At 57.4% G+C, this 16,153-nt stretch overlaps 1 protein-coding gene across 1 annotated transcript in view; it reads right to left on the reverse strand.

Moving 5' to 3' along the window:
• Nucleotides 1-15,627, reverse strand: part of AJAP1 (adherens junctions associated protein 1) — a 96,811-nt gene extending 81,184 nt beyond the window's left edge. Inside the window, exon 1 of the mRNA XM_066265187.1 lies at nt 14,864-15,627. Within this exon, the coding sequence (XP_066121284.1) occupies nt 14,864-14,892 (29 nt within the window). The 5' untranslated portion in view covers nt 14,893-15,627. The remainder of the gene's footprint in view (nt 1-14,863) is intronic.
• Nucleotides 15,628-16,153: the final 526 nt, after the last annotated feature.

Genomic DNA, 16,153 nt, shown 5'->3' on the forward strand with positions numbered 1-16,153 from the left:
CGGGCACGCTCCTGAGCTCCTCCTGACACCTGGGGTTTCCCAGGGTTTCCGCCCAGACCTCCTCCTGCCTGCCTGCCTGTCTGTCTGACCGTCCTCCACGGGGCCAGCACCCGACTGCCTGACCTGTCAGCTTACAGGCTCTGCCCCGGGTGGCTCCGCCAGGTCTGCTGGCTGCCCCGACTCTCAGCAGCCCCCTCCTCTCCCCACCGCAGTGCCCAGGGTCCATGTTGTAGCTGAACACGCAGGAGGAGGTCTCAGGGCTTCCCCAGAACCGGCAGCGTTTCTCAGCCAGGACTTGGCGTCCGAGGCCCCCACACGCTGGTCCTGCTGACCTTTCCAGGCTCCTCTCTCCTGCTACCCCCACGCCTTCCTCTCCCACAAGGGAGAAAGGGGTCCCATGGACCTGCTCTGCCCACTCCTCACACCCGGCTCCTCCCAGGGACAGAGGCCTGGGGGAGGGGTCTTCAGCAAGTGATCGAAGTGCTAGGTGCCTCCGCGTCCCCTTCTGTGAAGCGGGTACACCGTCAGTGCTAGTAAGCGGCAGGCCCCTGCTGCCTCAGCCCAAATGCACCTTCCTTCTTGGGCACACCTGCCTTCCTCCCATGGGTCCCACCAGATGGGGGTTGCTGCCCCTTCCTCCAGAAAGCCTTCCCAACTGCACCAGGTATGGCTGCCGGCTTCTTCCCCTCGGCTCCTGCAATGCCATCCGGGCCTCGGCTACGGCTCCGCATAAAGGTTTCTGCAGAACCGGGGAGGCTTCCCCTGTGTCCACACGGAGCTCAGCGCCCGCGCGCAGTAGGTACACCAACATGCCTGCTGATGGGAGCCCGCAGTGGGGACTCTTCCTTGGCCCGAAGGCCAAGAGCTGCGGTCCTGGATCAGCTGTCCCTTGGGGCACCACCCGGGTGGTCAGTGCCACCCAACTGCATCCCGGACCCAGCCAGGGACCCCAGGCGGGAGAACCTGGACAGCAGATGGCCGCACGTGAGCCACCTCTCAGGTTTTCTGGGGCATCATGCCTCGGCGAAGAGAATCAAATTAGCCTGAAAACGCTGAGTGAAGGAGGAGACCGGAGCATGAGCACTGAGACCACTGGGGAGGAACGGGCAGTAAACTGGCCCAGTGCTGGGCTCCGGGTAAGAGACCGCAAGCGCCTGCAAACCCACGAGGGGCGTGAGGCCACGGCACCTGAGCCTGGAGCTTCAGGGGAACGCTCCATCCACATTTCTTGGGACTGTGCAACGCGGGTCACACAAACAAATGTGCTGACTCTTGTCTGGCAGAACGGGCTCCCTAAGGAACCAGTGCCTTCCAAGAAAGCCCGCAGAGGTGGGGGGCGGGAAGCATAGCTTCCTTCAGCATGTGGGCATGGCCCTGAATGTTCTCTTTAGAAAAAGGAGGGGGCGGGCACCATGAGGGAGGCGGGCCCCGAGGGGGGTCCTTCCCTCCGGATTGTAAGGGACCCCCTGGCGAGTCCCAGAGTGTGGTTGGAACTCAGCGGGACCAAGGCTGATGTTGAGGCCTTTGTCATGGGCGGTGGACCCCACGGTTCCGGCAGGTTCATGGCAAAACACAAAACAGAATGCCCCTGCCTGGGAACTGGCTCTTTTACAGAAACATCACCTTCCACAAACAGTGCCCACACGCTAACAAAGTCCACGGGGTGCCCGGGGAACTGCCTCCCCCCTCACCCAGGCTGGCTGACAGTTTGGGAGACTGATTCCATGGTAGAACACTGACTTTCTTTTTTTTTTTTCTGAAGCTGGAAATGGGGAGAGACAGTTAGACAGACTCCCGCATGCGCCCAAACGGGATCCACCCGGCACGCCCACCAGGGGCGATGCTCTGCCCTCCAGGGGGCGATGCTCTGCCCCTCCGGGGCGTCGCTCTGCGCAACCAGAGCCACTCCAGCGCCTGGGGCAGAGGCCAAGGAGCCATCCCCAGCGCCCGGGCCATCTTTGCTCCAATGGAGCCTTGGCTGCGGGAGGGGAAGAGAGAGACAGAGAGGAAGGGGGGGTGGAGAAGCAAATGGGCGCTTCTCCTATGTGCCCTGGCCGGGAATCAAACCCGGGTCCCCCGCACGCCAGGCCGATGCTCTACTGCTGAGCCAACTGGCCAGGGCCAGAACACTGACTTTTGATCACAGTGGCCATCAGTCCGGGAGGGCGGTCATGGGACCCAAGCCAGAGGTGAGCTAGATCATTTAGATGCCGGAGCCAAGTGGAACGTCACCCAGACAGCCGTGAACTTGGCCTGGCCTGTCTCCAAAACTTCCGGTTACCTCCCGGGGATACCCTGGAGCTGTCTCGGCCCACCCCTGCAGGAGGGTCCTGCCTCTGACCCTGGGTGCCGTTCTTCCTCTGCGGCTGCCCGGCTGGTCCTCAGGCGGGGCTCCAACCACATGGACAGGCTTCTGTGGTCACATGGACACTCCACGGTCATCGCTCTCCTAGCAGGCTTGGAACCCCCTGAAAACCGGGAAGCGCCCTTTCTACCTCCGTACTGGGGGGCATCCACGAGTATCCCACATGGGCCAGGTAGGAAGGAAGCTAGCCCAGATGCCAGCCTCTGACTCCATGTTTTGCTGCCTGCCTAGGCCTGGTGGACGTGGCATCTCTTAAGTACATCCCGAACTCACCTGTTCCTAGACTGGGAAGAACAGGAGGGGTGCTCAGGAGACAGACACTGGAGCCACAGTGCCTGGGTATGAGTTTCAGCTCTGCCATTTCCTTGCTGTGTGACCTTGGGCAAGCCACTCAACCTCTCTGTGCCTCCCCTGGAAACAGGAGATAATTAAATGCCTACATCACAGCAATATTGTAACGACGAGTTAAGATCTGTCAAGTGCTTAGAATGGAGCCTGGGATAGAGTGAGCATGGACATGTGACGTATACACCTCATGAGGTTGTGCAACCCGACTGCCGACAAGCTCCACCTTCAGTCCTCTCAGGAGGAAGGGACATCTGTGACACTCGGGTAACCGTGTTCTCCCATCCTATGCCCACGGCAGGTGTAACGAACCACCTTTAGGCAGTGTTCCCTGTCTCAGTCACAGGGAGAACTCGGAATCCTTCTCAACACAGAGCTCAAGGCAGGAAGTACCACAGAGCCAGCACAGGGCCCCAGAGAGGAGACACTTCCCTGCCCCGAGGTCTGGGGAGCCCTGCTCCTGACACCAAAGGATAAGGTTGCATCTGAGAGCCAAGGCCCCCCCAAAGGCCGGTTGGGCTGTGCCTCTCGTCCACACACATGGGGCCAGCCTAGAAGGATGTGATCAGGTTCTTCCGAGTCCCCAGCTCTCTGAGGCACCGCCCCCACCTGGAAACAACACAGCGCAGTGGAGGAAACAGCCCCTTGCGCTGCGGCGTCCAACACACAGAAAACCTCTCTCCCAGGAAGCTTCCTGCAAGCACTGCCCTGTGCCTATGGACCCAGCTCTGTCCCTCTCCCTAAAATGATGCCCTGCAGCTCTTGGCTGCATGGGTGGACATCCCTGAAGTGGCACTGCTGTCCCGCTGGAAGAAAACACTCGCTCTGAGGTCAGCACAGCTGCCTAGTAACTCCAGACGGCTGGGTGGCGGGGGGTATCGCAGGACCACTGCCAACCCCCTGCTCGCAGCCCCAGCCCGCACGCTCCGTCCTCCAGAGTGGGAACCACACCCAGGCCAGCGAGGAGCCTGTCCTCTGTCCTCTCCTGGGTCCACACACTCCCCTCCAGCACCCCCCCATGCCAAGGCAGAATGTGGAGCAACCTAACTGGATTCATCTCACGAGAGGAGCACGCTGTGGGGGACCCACTTGACCTTCCACGAATGTTTATCACCTGACAAATGCACAGGTAGACAAAGCTATGCAGAGTCAGCTCACCTCTCTGCCATGAAGAGAAGGAACCCAACCAAACCTGGAGCTCATAACCCAGGGGCTTCTGGTGACCCCAGAGCACTGACACCTGCAGCGAGAGATACGCAAATGACGTGCCCACAACACACCTCGTGCCTGAATGTTCACAGACGGCACCCTGACTCATACGAGCTGCAATGGAAAAAGCAGCCGCATGCCCCTCCCTCAACAGGTGGGTGGACACGCTGGCGGTGGCACGTCCAGGAAAGGATTTGGAAAAAAGGACCTCACTGTGACGTAGGTGGTCCTCAAGGACAGCACGCTCCGTGAGGCAAACCAGACCGAAAAACAACATCACGTGTGAGCGACAGGAAATGCCCAAAGAGGCAAGGCAATGAGACAGAGCCCAGCTTAGTGGCTGCAGGAGGCTGCGCGCAGACATGGGGGCTGACCGTCCGCCCCACGAGGGCTCTCACCGGGGTGATGGATATGTCCTAAGTGTGGACAGTAGTACAGCCGCCAAATGTCACCGAATTGCACACTGAAAATGGGTGAGCACGACAGTAGATGCATGCTAGCTCAATAAACACGCACGATAGCTCACACTCACACGTGGTGGGTGTCCCTTTCACCCAGACGTCTAAGCTCTGCCAACCCCGACTTTCTCAATGTGACCATTCATTCATTCCCACCGTTTAATTTCACAGGAGCGCCCCAGAGGGCCCCTTGGAATTAGTGACATATCTATTTTTAATTATTAAATAGACTGAATAACAGTATCTGTGTCACAAGGATGTTTTCCTCCCTTTGTGACGTTGCGTTAATTCTTGGCTGCCAAATCATCTCTCGTTGAGGCGATCAACCCTTTACTTTAAAACCGCAGATGTCTGAAGGACCTACAGATTCAGCATCTGCTGGATATGGGGGAGGGGGTACAAAGTGCTGACCTGACGTCACAGCCTCTGGGTCCTTCGAGTTTTGTTTTGTTCTGTTTTTTTTTCCTTTTAATCCCAAAAAGGCAGTATGTAACTTAAGGGAGTGAGATGGAAAGTTTACATAAAGGACAGGAGCCACAAGGGACAGTGAAAACAGTATGAATGGACCTTGCAGTCCATGAAACCTGGGTCCAAATCCCAGCTCACCCACTAACTAGCTGTGTGACCTCAAACAAATGACTTCACCTCTCTGAGCTTCAGCATGCTCTTTTGTCAAATGAGAGCAACGACACCCACTTTGCAGGGTTGCAATGACAACCCTGGGGATGAACTGAGAAGATGTACATGGGTAGGGTCACTTAGCACAGTCTACACTGCAGAAAGGTCCAGTGGACTCCAGTGCCTCCTCACTGGACATCAGAGGGAGGGGAAAGAGGAGGAATGAATGGGTCTAGTTCACGGAGTCTCAGACGCTCAGAGCCAAACCCAACACAGAGCTTCCCAACTCATCATCGCCCAGCTTCATCCAGCAAGCATTTGGATGGCGTGTGTGCATGTGGACGCTCACACACAGCACACACACGCACACGCCCTCTGGTCACAAAGACCGAAATGAAAACAGCAGAGACCACAAACTAACATCCTGCTTCACAAATGTGGAGCCCCTGTCTTCCTGATGCAGAAGAGGGAAGCCCACCGTTTCTCTGTCTGACCCGGCATCCTCAGAGCGTGGTCCGGAAGCCGCCCAACGTGCCAGGGGAGGAAAGTGGGGCTGGTCCCAAAAAAAAAGGCTGCTCTATTTTCAGAGCTGACCTGATTTATGTGAGGATCTGGACAGCTCTTCTTATCCAATAATTATGCTCTGGGTCGTTTATTACTGTCACCGATGATGGATTTCACAACATTAGCAGCGCCACGCGCATTCGGAGGCTTGCGGTATGTTGCATCCTAAACGGGGCAGAATCCCAACATGGCAAAGCTCGTCGAGCTCTTGTTACAGCCCCCTCCCCATTCCCACATCCCTCGTCATGGCCATTAATCCCCAGTGCACGGTCCCTAGAGAGGATGCACACACAAACACACACACGCACGCACTCAAAACACAACCAGGTGCTATTCTCTGTCAAAGAACTAAAAATATTAGTTTGTTTTCTTAAGGTTAAATTTTTTTTATTGTAGATTCACAAGTGCTAGGAACTGTAACCCAGAAGGGTCTTATGCACCCTTCACCCGCCAACCCCAGGATGCGTGACATCTTGCACACATGCTCATGATGACACCAGCAGGACACTGCTGCTGGGCACTGAGTGTCCCACGGTGTGACTGTGCCCTGTGTCCCACCACTCAACCCCCTGAAGGGCAGCTGGGTTGCTTCCAACGTGGGACCATGACAAAGAAGGTTCTGCCATAAACATTCGCGGACAGGTCTGCATGTGGACATAAGTTTCCTATCTCTGGAATAAACGCCCAAAAAGAAAACCGTCCACAGCGTGGCAGCTGCCCTTTCCGTGTCATGAGGAACTCCCCAACTGCTGTCCAGGTCGGCGGGAGCGTCTCTCCCGCCGCCAGCCGTGTGCGCGCCAGCTCCGGCACATCCTGGCAGGCACCGGGTGTTGTCGTTGTTTTGTACTGAATATTTCCGCCATTCAGATGGGTGGAGAGTCACGTCTCACTGTGGTCTGAACCTGCATTTCTTTAATAGTTCCTGGCGTTCAACACCTCTCCACATGCCTTTTGTTTTTTCGTCTAAATATCCTCTTTGGTGAAATGTCCCTTCGAGGCTTTTACCTGTTTCTAACTAGACTGCTCAATTTTTTTTTAAAGCTAATATGGAGGGTTGACTACCTCGTTTTGACTGTTGAGCTTGGAGAGGTCTTTATGCATTTTAGATACGAGCTCAATGTCCAACAGGTATTCTGCAAACATGCTCTCTCACCCTGTAGCTTGTCTTTCTATTCTCTTTAAAAAAAAAAAAAAAGTCTTTCAAAGAGCAAATTTTAAATTTTCGATGAGGTCGACTTTATGGGTTTTTTTCTTTCAAAGAATTCTCATTTGACTGTCACGTGTAAGAATTCTTTGCCTCGTCTCGTATCTTGAAAACGTTCCTCTTATTTTTTTTCTCCTAAGAGTGTGACTGTTTGACATTGTACATTTCATTCTGTAATGCAGTTTGAGTTAATTTTCTATCAGGTGCGAGACTTAGGTTGAAGTTCCTCTTTTTTTCTTCGCTGTGAATTTGGATCTCCCGTCTTTCCAAGACCGTTTTTCGAGAAGGCTATCTGTCCTCCCCTGAATTGGCACCTCTGCCAAAACTCTGCGGGGCATATTTGTGGGAGACGATTTCTGGATTCTCTGTTCCATGTCATTGATCTACGCGTCCGTCCTTACGTGGACACCATCCCATCTTAATTACCATAGCTATAGAATAAGTCTTGTGCTGAGAGAGACTGATGCCTCTCCTGTGAGAATTCTTTCTTTTTCTTTTTTTTTAAGCTGTTTTTAGCCATTCTAGTTTCTTTTTATATCAATTTTAAAAATAATCTCATCTATGGGCGCAAATACATCGCTGGGACTTTTAAAAAGTGTCAAACCGCTCCATCAGTTTGAGGAGAACCGGCAACCTTAACTGCGTTGAACCTTCTCCTCTGTGAACAAGGTACAGCTGGCTGCTCACTTTATTCCGACCGCCTAGATGTCTCTCATCGGTCTGGGTATCCTCACCACACACGTTGTCGGCATAACGTGTTTTGTTTGCATTTATTCCAAAATCCTCACCATACATTGTGAGCATAAAGTGTTTTGTTGCCTTGATTTCAAAATCCTCACCATACACATTGTCGGCATAACGTATTTTGTTACATTTATACCAAAATGTTTCCTTGCGGCCTCCATGTGTTCATTGTTGGTAGAGACACACAAATATAAATAAATAAATAAAATGTATCCTTGTACATTTATCTTGTATCCTGCGACCTTGTTGAACTCACGGGTTAGTAGTTCTGGGGCTTTATACAGATAACGTGAGATGTTCCATGTGAATAGTCATATCACGGGCCCATGTCAGCAAACCCAGACAGGTTTTCTCTTCCTTTCTCAGGTCTTTCCTTTCCTTTCCTGCCTGTTATCTCAGTGGTTGAAAATGACAGGAGGGTCCTGAGTGACCGCAGTGAGTCCGAGGGCCCATCCTGGCCCCGTGCCCGGTCTCAGAAGAGAGCTTCCAGTTTCTCAGCACAACATCTGGGTCGGTCGAAGGCTTCGGTGGACATCCTTTTCAAAGTTGAGTAGGTGGCACCTCCATTCCGATATTTCTGAGAGTCCTCACGGATGGGTGTTGAATTTACCAGACACGCACAGTCGTGTGCTTTTTCACCGGCAGCCTTTTGCTATGGTAGATGGCGTTGACTGATTTTCAAATAGTGTATCATTTTTGCCTTCGTAGAAGAAAGCCCACTCGACCACGGCATATGCTTCTTTTTACATACAGCCGAAGTGTACTCGCTAATATTTTCTTAAGAATTTGGGGGGGGGGGGCTGGCCAGGTGACTCAGTGAATAAAGTGTCATCCAGCACACAGAGGTCACACACAGGTGTGAATCCGGTCAGGGCACATAAGAGAAGCAACCAATGAGTGCACAACTAAATGGGACAACCCAATGGAACAACGAGTAGATGCTTCTCTCTCTCTCTCTCTGTCTGTCTGTCTCTCTTTCTTCTTTTCTCTCTCTCTCTCTCTCTCTCTCTCTCTCTCTCCCTTCCTCTCTTGCTCTCTCTCAAATCAATGGGGAAAAGATTATTTTTAAGGATTTGGTCGGGGGGTCCATTTTCACAAGTGATACTGGCTTCCAGGTTTCTCTCTTCGGACGATCTTGGTTTGGTTTTGACTTCAGGGTGATGTCAGCTTCATAAACCGATCTGAGAGCGTTGGTTTCTCCACCGCGCTTCCCTGGGGCCGCCGGAACGTCCCCACTGGGACCTTCCCTTCCTGCAACCTAAACCGCGGATCCCAGGAAAGGGGTCCCGAAAATGCCCTGCGGGGCCCCAGACGCTGGAGGTCCACCACTGAGCGCTTGCTCCTGAAGCCCCTGGCGTTTAAATGACCCCTTCCCCGTCTGTCCACTGGAACTTGCAGCACAGCCGGCACACGTCCACGGGAGGAAGTTGCGCCAATGGACTGTCTGGGCCAAGAGGAGCCACGTGGTCTGCTTGCGATTCAGTCGCCCCCACACCCGTCAGTCTGCCTCCTCTCGGGGTCTGAGAAGGAACCGATGGAGCCTGGCCGACCTGAGTCAGGGGAGGTAGAGTGGGAGCTTTCTCAGAGCTCAAAGCGGTCACCACGCAACTTAGACAGAACTCCCCAACTGTGGAATCATCCCACACTACAAATCCTTTACTCTCCTCTTTCAAATACGTGGGCTTTGTCTCTAGCTAACCGTGACCTGGTCCTCATTAAGTCTCAATCCCCAAGAAAGCCAAGGAGGAGGGGAGATCTCAGCGTCACTGTAAGGCCAGTAAGTCTACCATTGGCCCCAAGCCCCCCCCCCAAGTGTGCCTGTTCTCCCCTGGTGGTATCCTGGCTCCCCCCATCCCACTGACAGACGTGTGCCTCCTGCCTTCACGTTCTCTCCCCAGTTACGCCCACCTTTCCTTCAAGACACTTAAACATTGGGTGCTCTAGCTCCTACTGAACTCATAACGACTCAAAGGGTTCAACTGCATCATTTTTCCTGAACATGTCTGCGTTCCAATGATAACCCTCAAGCCAAAGGAATGAATCTCTAATGGTGGAATTGTGAGTACCAGGAAAACCACCAGGTTGAAGAAGTGATCTATCTATCTGAGTCTGAACAGGGCCTCTGCTTAAGACTAGCCCTAGCTGGGCATTCCTTCCCTACGTCTCAGCATGAAACGAGGGACGAGTGACCACAAGGACAAGACTTGGTAAAGCAAGGGCACAGGGCCATGCAGACACACGTACTCATCACAGACATATCGTGGGTGTCCACTACGCCCCAGGTACTCTTCATAAGTGGGGGGGGGGGTGAAGTGTGAGATGCAGTCCCCGCTCAGGGACCAGGGCTTCTCTCCACTGCAAAGCTGATACCTACATGCAGGGTCCTGAGACCCCCCAGCAAACACACACACGGCCAGCTCCAATGTCCTGGCACTACTGTCCCCGAGGTCACACATGGCTGAGCATGACTTTCCTCAGCAACCGCACAGCCCAGACAACTGCCCACTCGGGGCTGGAGAAGGGGGGGAATGGGAGGGCAGAGAGGCAGCATGCCTTGCCAGGACAACCCTCCTTGGCTGGCCACTGAGAGAAAGTGCCACAATTGGCGGACGTCCCAGTGAGTGGACAGAACAAGCAGAGGGAATGGCAGGCTGGGGAGGTCACAGCGCAGATGGACCCAGCGTGGCTGCCACCAGCCTTTCTCTGGGCAGGAGGAGGTAAAGCAATGAAGTGATACCTTTTGGAGAGTGCACACACTGAGTGGAAATAGAAGCACGAGCCCTACCCCCTGCCCCTGGTCCCCTGTTGGTCCCACGGCAGGACCCTGTCCTGTGCTAACAAATCAGCCCTCCAAGCCCGGCTCTTTCTGGGTCCTATTAGAAATGTCTATCAACTATGAGGACCCCGCAGGTGGGTGGTGGGTTTCCGGCTTCTCACTGTTCCTAGGGCTCTTTCCAAACAGAGAGAACCTGGATCCAGGCACAGATCCCGGAGCCACGTCCCAGGGCCTCGGTGTCCCAATTACCTCAGCGCACCCAAAGGCTTCTGGGAGGCAGTTTGGCAGCTGCCTCATCCCTGCCACCCCCTCCAGCAGTGGTCGGGGATAGAGACCTCATTGCATTCTCCTGTATGGGGCTCTAGGGCTGGCACTGAAGCAGTACTGTCCCCAGCTGAGTGCTGGGGTACAGAGAGCTGTCCCCAACCAGTGGGTTGGAGCAGCCAGATCTTCTCCGGATGGCAGATCTGATCCAGCCCAGACATGGACGAACAGTAGGGGGGCCAGAGCCCCCACCTGAGGGACCCCAGAGCTCCTCTGACAGGCATGCCGCAGCCTCTGACTTTCTATTAACCGAGAGCTCCTCTGAGTTACATAACTGCCAGTCCCCACGCCCGGCCTCCTGACTCACCTGCTCTAGAATTCCTAGAAGGGGTCTGAGAGGCAGTGAGTCCAGTCGGGGCCATGTGGTCTGTGGGCTCCAGCAAGGCCCTGCTCCTTTCTCCCCCCTCATGTCTGACTGGCATCAGGCAGGAGAAACCCTCTCGAGCCAGACTACAGACAGGAGAATCTAGATCAAGGATATATTTGGCTTCGCAAGCTAATCTTTACATCAGTTTGGTCTCTACTGACTTGTAACCCTTTGAAGAAAACTGGGCAGGTGCACACGGAAGGCAGATGACTCTTACATAACCCCAGATAGAGGCTCCGGGCTCTGGGAGGCTCCACAGTGCCGGCGTGTCCGGCCAGGGTCTGGCATTCACCCAGGTCATCGTGACCCCAGGCGCGGCTTCATCCACGTGCTCCGGGCACGCTGTGGTCTGCCCACAAGGAGCCCGAGGCAGGTAAGGATGGAGACACACTGTCCTCAGCCCACTTCCGCCAAACACCTTGACGGTGCCCAGGTCATCAGGGCCAGGACAGGGTGAACGCAGCCAGGAGGAGGCAGGAAGCAGCAGGAAACAAGCTGGCCCCTGCCTAGGGACCAGAAGACGGACAGAAGTCTCTGGGAGACCCAGAGCTGTCTCAGTATGTGAGCTGGATGCACGGAAGGAAAAGGAAGCAGGTGATTAAAATAAATCCACAGAAGGAACAGCCTGGGAGGATCCTGCCACCCCCTCCTCCACACGGACCGTGGATCCCCCAGGGCTGGGGGCGGTGTGAGAGTTAGGGGGTGCGCCCACGTGGGAGAAGGATTTGAGCTGCCTCCTAAAATGGCGACACGTCCCCGCCTCATTGCCCCTGATGAGAATCACATCCACGATGCTCCATGGATTCCAGCTGCAATACATTCGGAAGCAGCCGCTGGACACAGGCGTGAGCAGGATTCACCAGGAGGGCCAGGTCTGTTGACAGAGCATCTGGCTGTCCTCTAATGCCCACGTACAACCCCAGCGGCTGGAGGACATCACGGGCAAGGCTGGTGATAGCTGCCCCGCTGGGTCCATGCGGCGAGGCTGAAATGTGGCACAGCGTGCTCTGGGAACTGCGAAGTGCCCCCGTGGAAGGAGAGCGTGTGACATCATGTGGTCACACACCCTGCCCCCCCCCATCACAGCCACACCCCAGGGCCTCCCAGACCGAAGGGGCCAACGCGGAACCTTAGGGTAAGAGAACAGACACAGCGACTCAAGGGGACAGGGCCTAGGAAGCAGCCACAACTTTGGCTAGCCACTGAGGACGCCCCACGAAAGCCCGGCTCATGCAGAGCCCCGGCCAAAGCAGCGGAGACAGGGACGTGCAGCCTCACCAGGGAACCTAACTCAGAGCTGGGCTGCCTGCTGAGCAAGCACCCCCCACCCCCTACCCCAGCTGCTCCTGGTGCTCAGTGAGGTCCAGCTCCAATCAGGGCAGCGGGGCGGCAGCTGGCCACCCTCAGGAGATACCTGGATCTGTGGTGATGGAAGGAAGGGTCGCCAGAGCTTGGCCACAACCACCCCCACCAAAAAAAGGCACAAAAACAGCTCAAAAAATTTTTTTTAAAAAAAGACTGCATGTTTCCCCTCCTAGGAAGAGGAGGCTCCTTAACATATCTCCTCTCAAAAACAGAAGCAGAACAGCAAGCCCAGACTTTGTCTCAGAAGCCGGAGCTGAGAGCCCCTCACTCAGGTAACAGTCAGAGTCCTCTTGCATTACTTAGGCTCCCAGACGGGTGTCTACCCATCACGTCACAGTCACAGTCACAGTCACAGTCAGGCTGCACGCCAGCCAGCAGGAGGCCCAGGGCTCACCTGAGAGCCACAGACCAAGCAGAGGTGACGGCCTGACTTCAAGAAAGAAGTGCATTTCAGGTCTCCAACATCCAGTCCCTGCAGGGCTCTCTTGTGCCCACTGGTGCCCGGCATAAGGCAGGGCACGCAGACCCTTCGAACACAGGACCCTTCTCCTGGCCCGGGCCACTGCTCTAACACACAACAGGACTCTCTCCTATCTGCCTTCCTCCCCAGCAGGTGACAGTTCATCCTTAGAGACCCACTGGCAGAAAATCTCCTGTGCTAACAGAAGGGAAAAAAACAAAAGGTCAGACTTCAAAATCACCAGCCGAACTATTTCCTAACCCCAAGCAGAGCTCACTGGGGGGAGGGGCACTCTATAGGAAGTGCACTAGTGGATTCTGAGCCCACAGAGAGCCTTCTTGCCCTGGTATTTACTCTCCTCTCCCCTTGTCAAAATGTGCTCATCTCTCAATCTAGCAACTTAGTTACCAAAAGGAAAAAAAAATGTCGGTTCATATAACTTGCCAGCAGTCAGTAATCAAGGGCCTAGCAGCTAGCAGTTCCGGAGGTGCTCAGAGGTCTTGTGGGGGGGCACCGGATCGTTCCCAAGGCCCTGGGTTCTGGCTGAGACCCGAAGGCAGAGGGTAAGGTGCCTGGAAGGGTCACGGGCAAAGCCTTCTGCTCCATTTTGTCTGCGTCCAGAACCTCATCTAGTCCAAGCACACGTATAGGTAGATGCAGGCCCGGGCCAGTGCCCACAAACCCCAGCCGCCTCGCCATTAACCTTTGGAAGCCCACGCCGGCAAAGACCCAGCCTCTGGGAGAGGGAATGTCGCTTTCCAGAAAAAAAAAAAAAAGAAAAAAGGTCAATCATAACATTGGACAATTTCCTCTAGATGTTGTAAACAGTCTTTACCCCAGGAGTGGAGAACCATCTCATCTATCAAGGGTAGCTGGAAAATGCTTGCAGAGCTCCGCCCGTCCGGATTTCTCAAAATCAGGACGCGCACTTGATCCTCCCTGGGGCTCACTCCGCCCCGCCCCCTTTGACCGGGTGGCGGTGGGGGCGGCTCAGGCAGCCGGCTGGGCTTCACCGGCCCTTTCCTCCCCAACGCGGGAGCGCAGTGCATCCCAGTGGACGGACTCAGGAACCGCACGCCGGCTCTCTCCACCTCCGCCTACCTCCTCCCGGCTCTCGGTGGCAACCTGGGACCCAAACGCCCAGCTCCGCGGAGCCCCCAGCCCCAGCCCCAAGCAGGAGGGTGACGGCTCTGAGGCACTCTGCCCCTCAAGGGGACAACTGTGTCCGTGCTGAGCCCTAAGCCGCCCTAGGCAGGGGTTGAAGCCCGAGCGCCAGCCTAGACGGGCAAAGTTTGCGGAAAAAGGTCTTCCTAGGTACCCACCCCCAAAAATCACGGGCTCCAGGCTGGAAACCTCGTTCCAGTTCGCCCTGAAGTCCGAGACACAGACATGGCCCGGAGCGCTCCCGTGGGTGTTTCAGTATGTGGATGGGGGCAGGGGCCCGCTCGCGCTCCCCCAGAACCCCAGCGTCTCCAGCCCCATCTGCCCGCCAGCTGCGTGCACCCGTCGGGCCTGGAGGTCACCGGCAAACAGCTGGATAGGCAGCTGGAAGCCCAGGAGGCGCCTGCTCGACCACGGAGCACGGAGGAAGAGGAGAGACGCGTTGAGAAGCTGTTTGGTTTTTGCTTTACTCAACTCCGCCTGCCAAGCTCTCGCCCGGAGCGGGGAGCTCTGGCTTTCCCCAGCAGCTCCGGCCCCCTCCCCGGGTCCACGGCCCGCCGGGTTCACGGCCCGCCGCGCCCAGCGGCCGGCGCTTCGCTCCAGGCCCCGGGGAGGAGGCGCGCCGAGGCGGCCAGCCAGGACACTGCGCTGCTGACGCCGTGAGCCGCGGGCTACCCTGCCCAGACCCCGGACGCACGGAGAGAAGAGCGGGCCGCTCCCTGCCGAGCCGCTGGGCTAGGAGCTCCGGACTGGCGCCCCGACCCGGCTCCGGGTGCACCCCGTAGTCCGCTCACGGAGAGCGGGGAAGGGGTCTCTTTATTTGCAACACTGAGGAGAGCGCCCTTCCGCTCAGCCCGGCACCCACGCACCCACCCGACCCCGGGCGCTGGCCGGGTCGCTCACCTGAGTCCTAAAAGCTGTTGAATCCACATGGTCACGTTTCGGGGAGCGAAGCCTCAGACCTTGCTCGCCCTGGCCATCTGCGCGGCGCCCGATCCCGCTCGCTTCCGTCCCGCGGAGCCTGTCTCCGGCTCTCGGTCCGCCGCCGGCCGCCTGCCGCCGGCCGCGGGGCGCAGAGCGAGTCAGAGCGCGGCCGCGCGGGGCTCCATGCCGGCCGGCGCGCCGCCGCCGTTGGGGAGCATGGCTCAGGCTGGGCGGCCCGCGGGGGCGCACATCCTCCGGCCGGGGTGCGGGGCTCACGGCCCCTCTGGGAGAGACTCGGCGAAGGCAGCGGCGAGCCCGCGGAGAAGGGGGCGGCCGCCCGGGAGGGGCACACTTCCGTGCTGCGGCCGCGCAGCGAGGGTCGGAGGAGCAGCGGCTTCGCCCTCCGGGGCAGAGAGGACGGAGGCCAGGCAGCGCCGCCGCGAACAGTGCGTGTCTCTAGCCTCCAGTCGGAGCCACGCGCCGAGGGGGCGGCGCAGTCCCGGGATGGGGGGGGGGGGGAGCGGTGATGCGGGAGGACGCGGGTCGTCTCCGCGCGCTCCCAAGTCAGGGGGCTCTGCTGGGGGCTCCTTCGCCGGTCGGCAGCGCTCAAGTTGGCCGGGGGCTCCGTCTGAGCGCTCGTTCTGCAGACGGTCGCGGCGCCGGAGGCGGGCAGGAGGCGGGCACGGGAGGCGCGCGGGGCGAGGGCGCCGTGGAGCGCGGGGCGTGGGGACGCGCGGCGGCGGCGCGGCGCCGAGGAGGCGCGCGGGGATCCCGAGGCCCCGCCGCCCGCGCCCACCGCGCCCACCGCAGGGTTGCCTCCCTCTGCTCGTCTGCCTCTCCGCGCACTGTCCTCCGCCTCCCCGAACGGGTCCCAACTCCGCCTGCCTGGCCGGGCTCACGTCACCCGCTTCCCCGCCCCTCGAACTGGAGCCCGAGCCCCCTGTCCGGGCCCGGCTGCGTTCTCCGCCCCGCCTCGCGGGGGCTCGACTCCCCGCGCAGGGCTGTGCCTAGCCCAGGCGACCCCAGGCGGAGCCCAGGCAGGCCCCTCCTTATCCCCAGCTCGTCCGGGTCCCCACCTTGGGAAAGGCCCGAGACAGGCCGTGGGCTCCGATTGGACCGCCGAGATGGTGTTGCCACGGTAACTGGATGGCATGCGAAGCAGTTCGAGGTTCCGACCCGGTTACGGGTGCGTCCAGTAGACCCAGAAAGCTGATTTGGGGAGGGGGCGTTTCGAAGGGAGCACTCGGGGGCGCATGGAGAGGGGCTGCG

This window comes from Saccopteryx bilineata, chromosome 3 (genome assembly GCF_036850765.1).
Source record: "Saccopteryx bilineata isolate mSacBil1 chromosome 3, mSacBil1_pri_phased_curated, whole genome shotgun sequence".
NCBI classification, from domain to species: Eukaryota; Metazoa; Chordata; class Mammalia; order Chiroptera; family Emballonuridae; genus Saccopteryx; species Saccopteryx bilineata.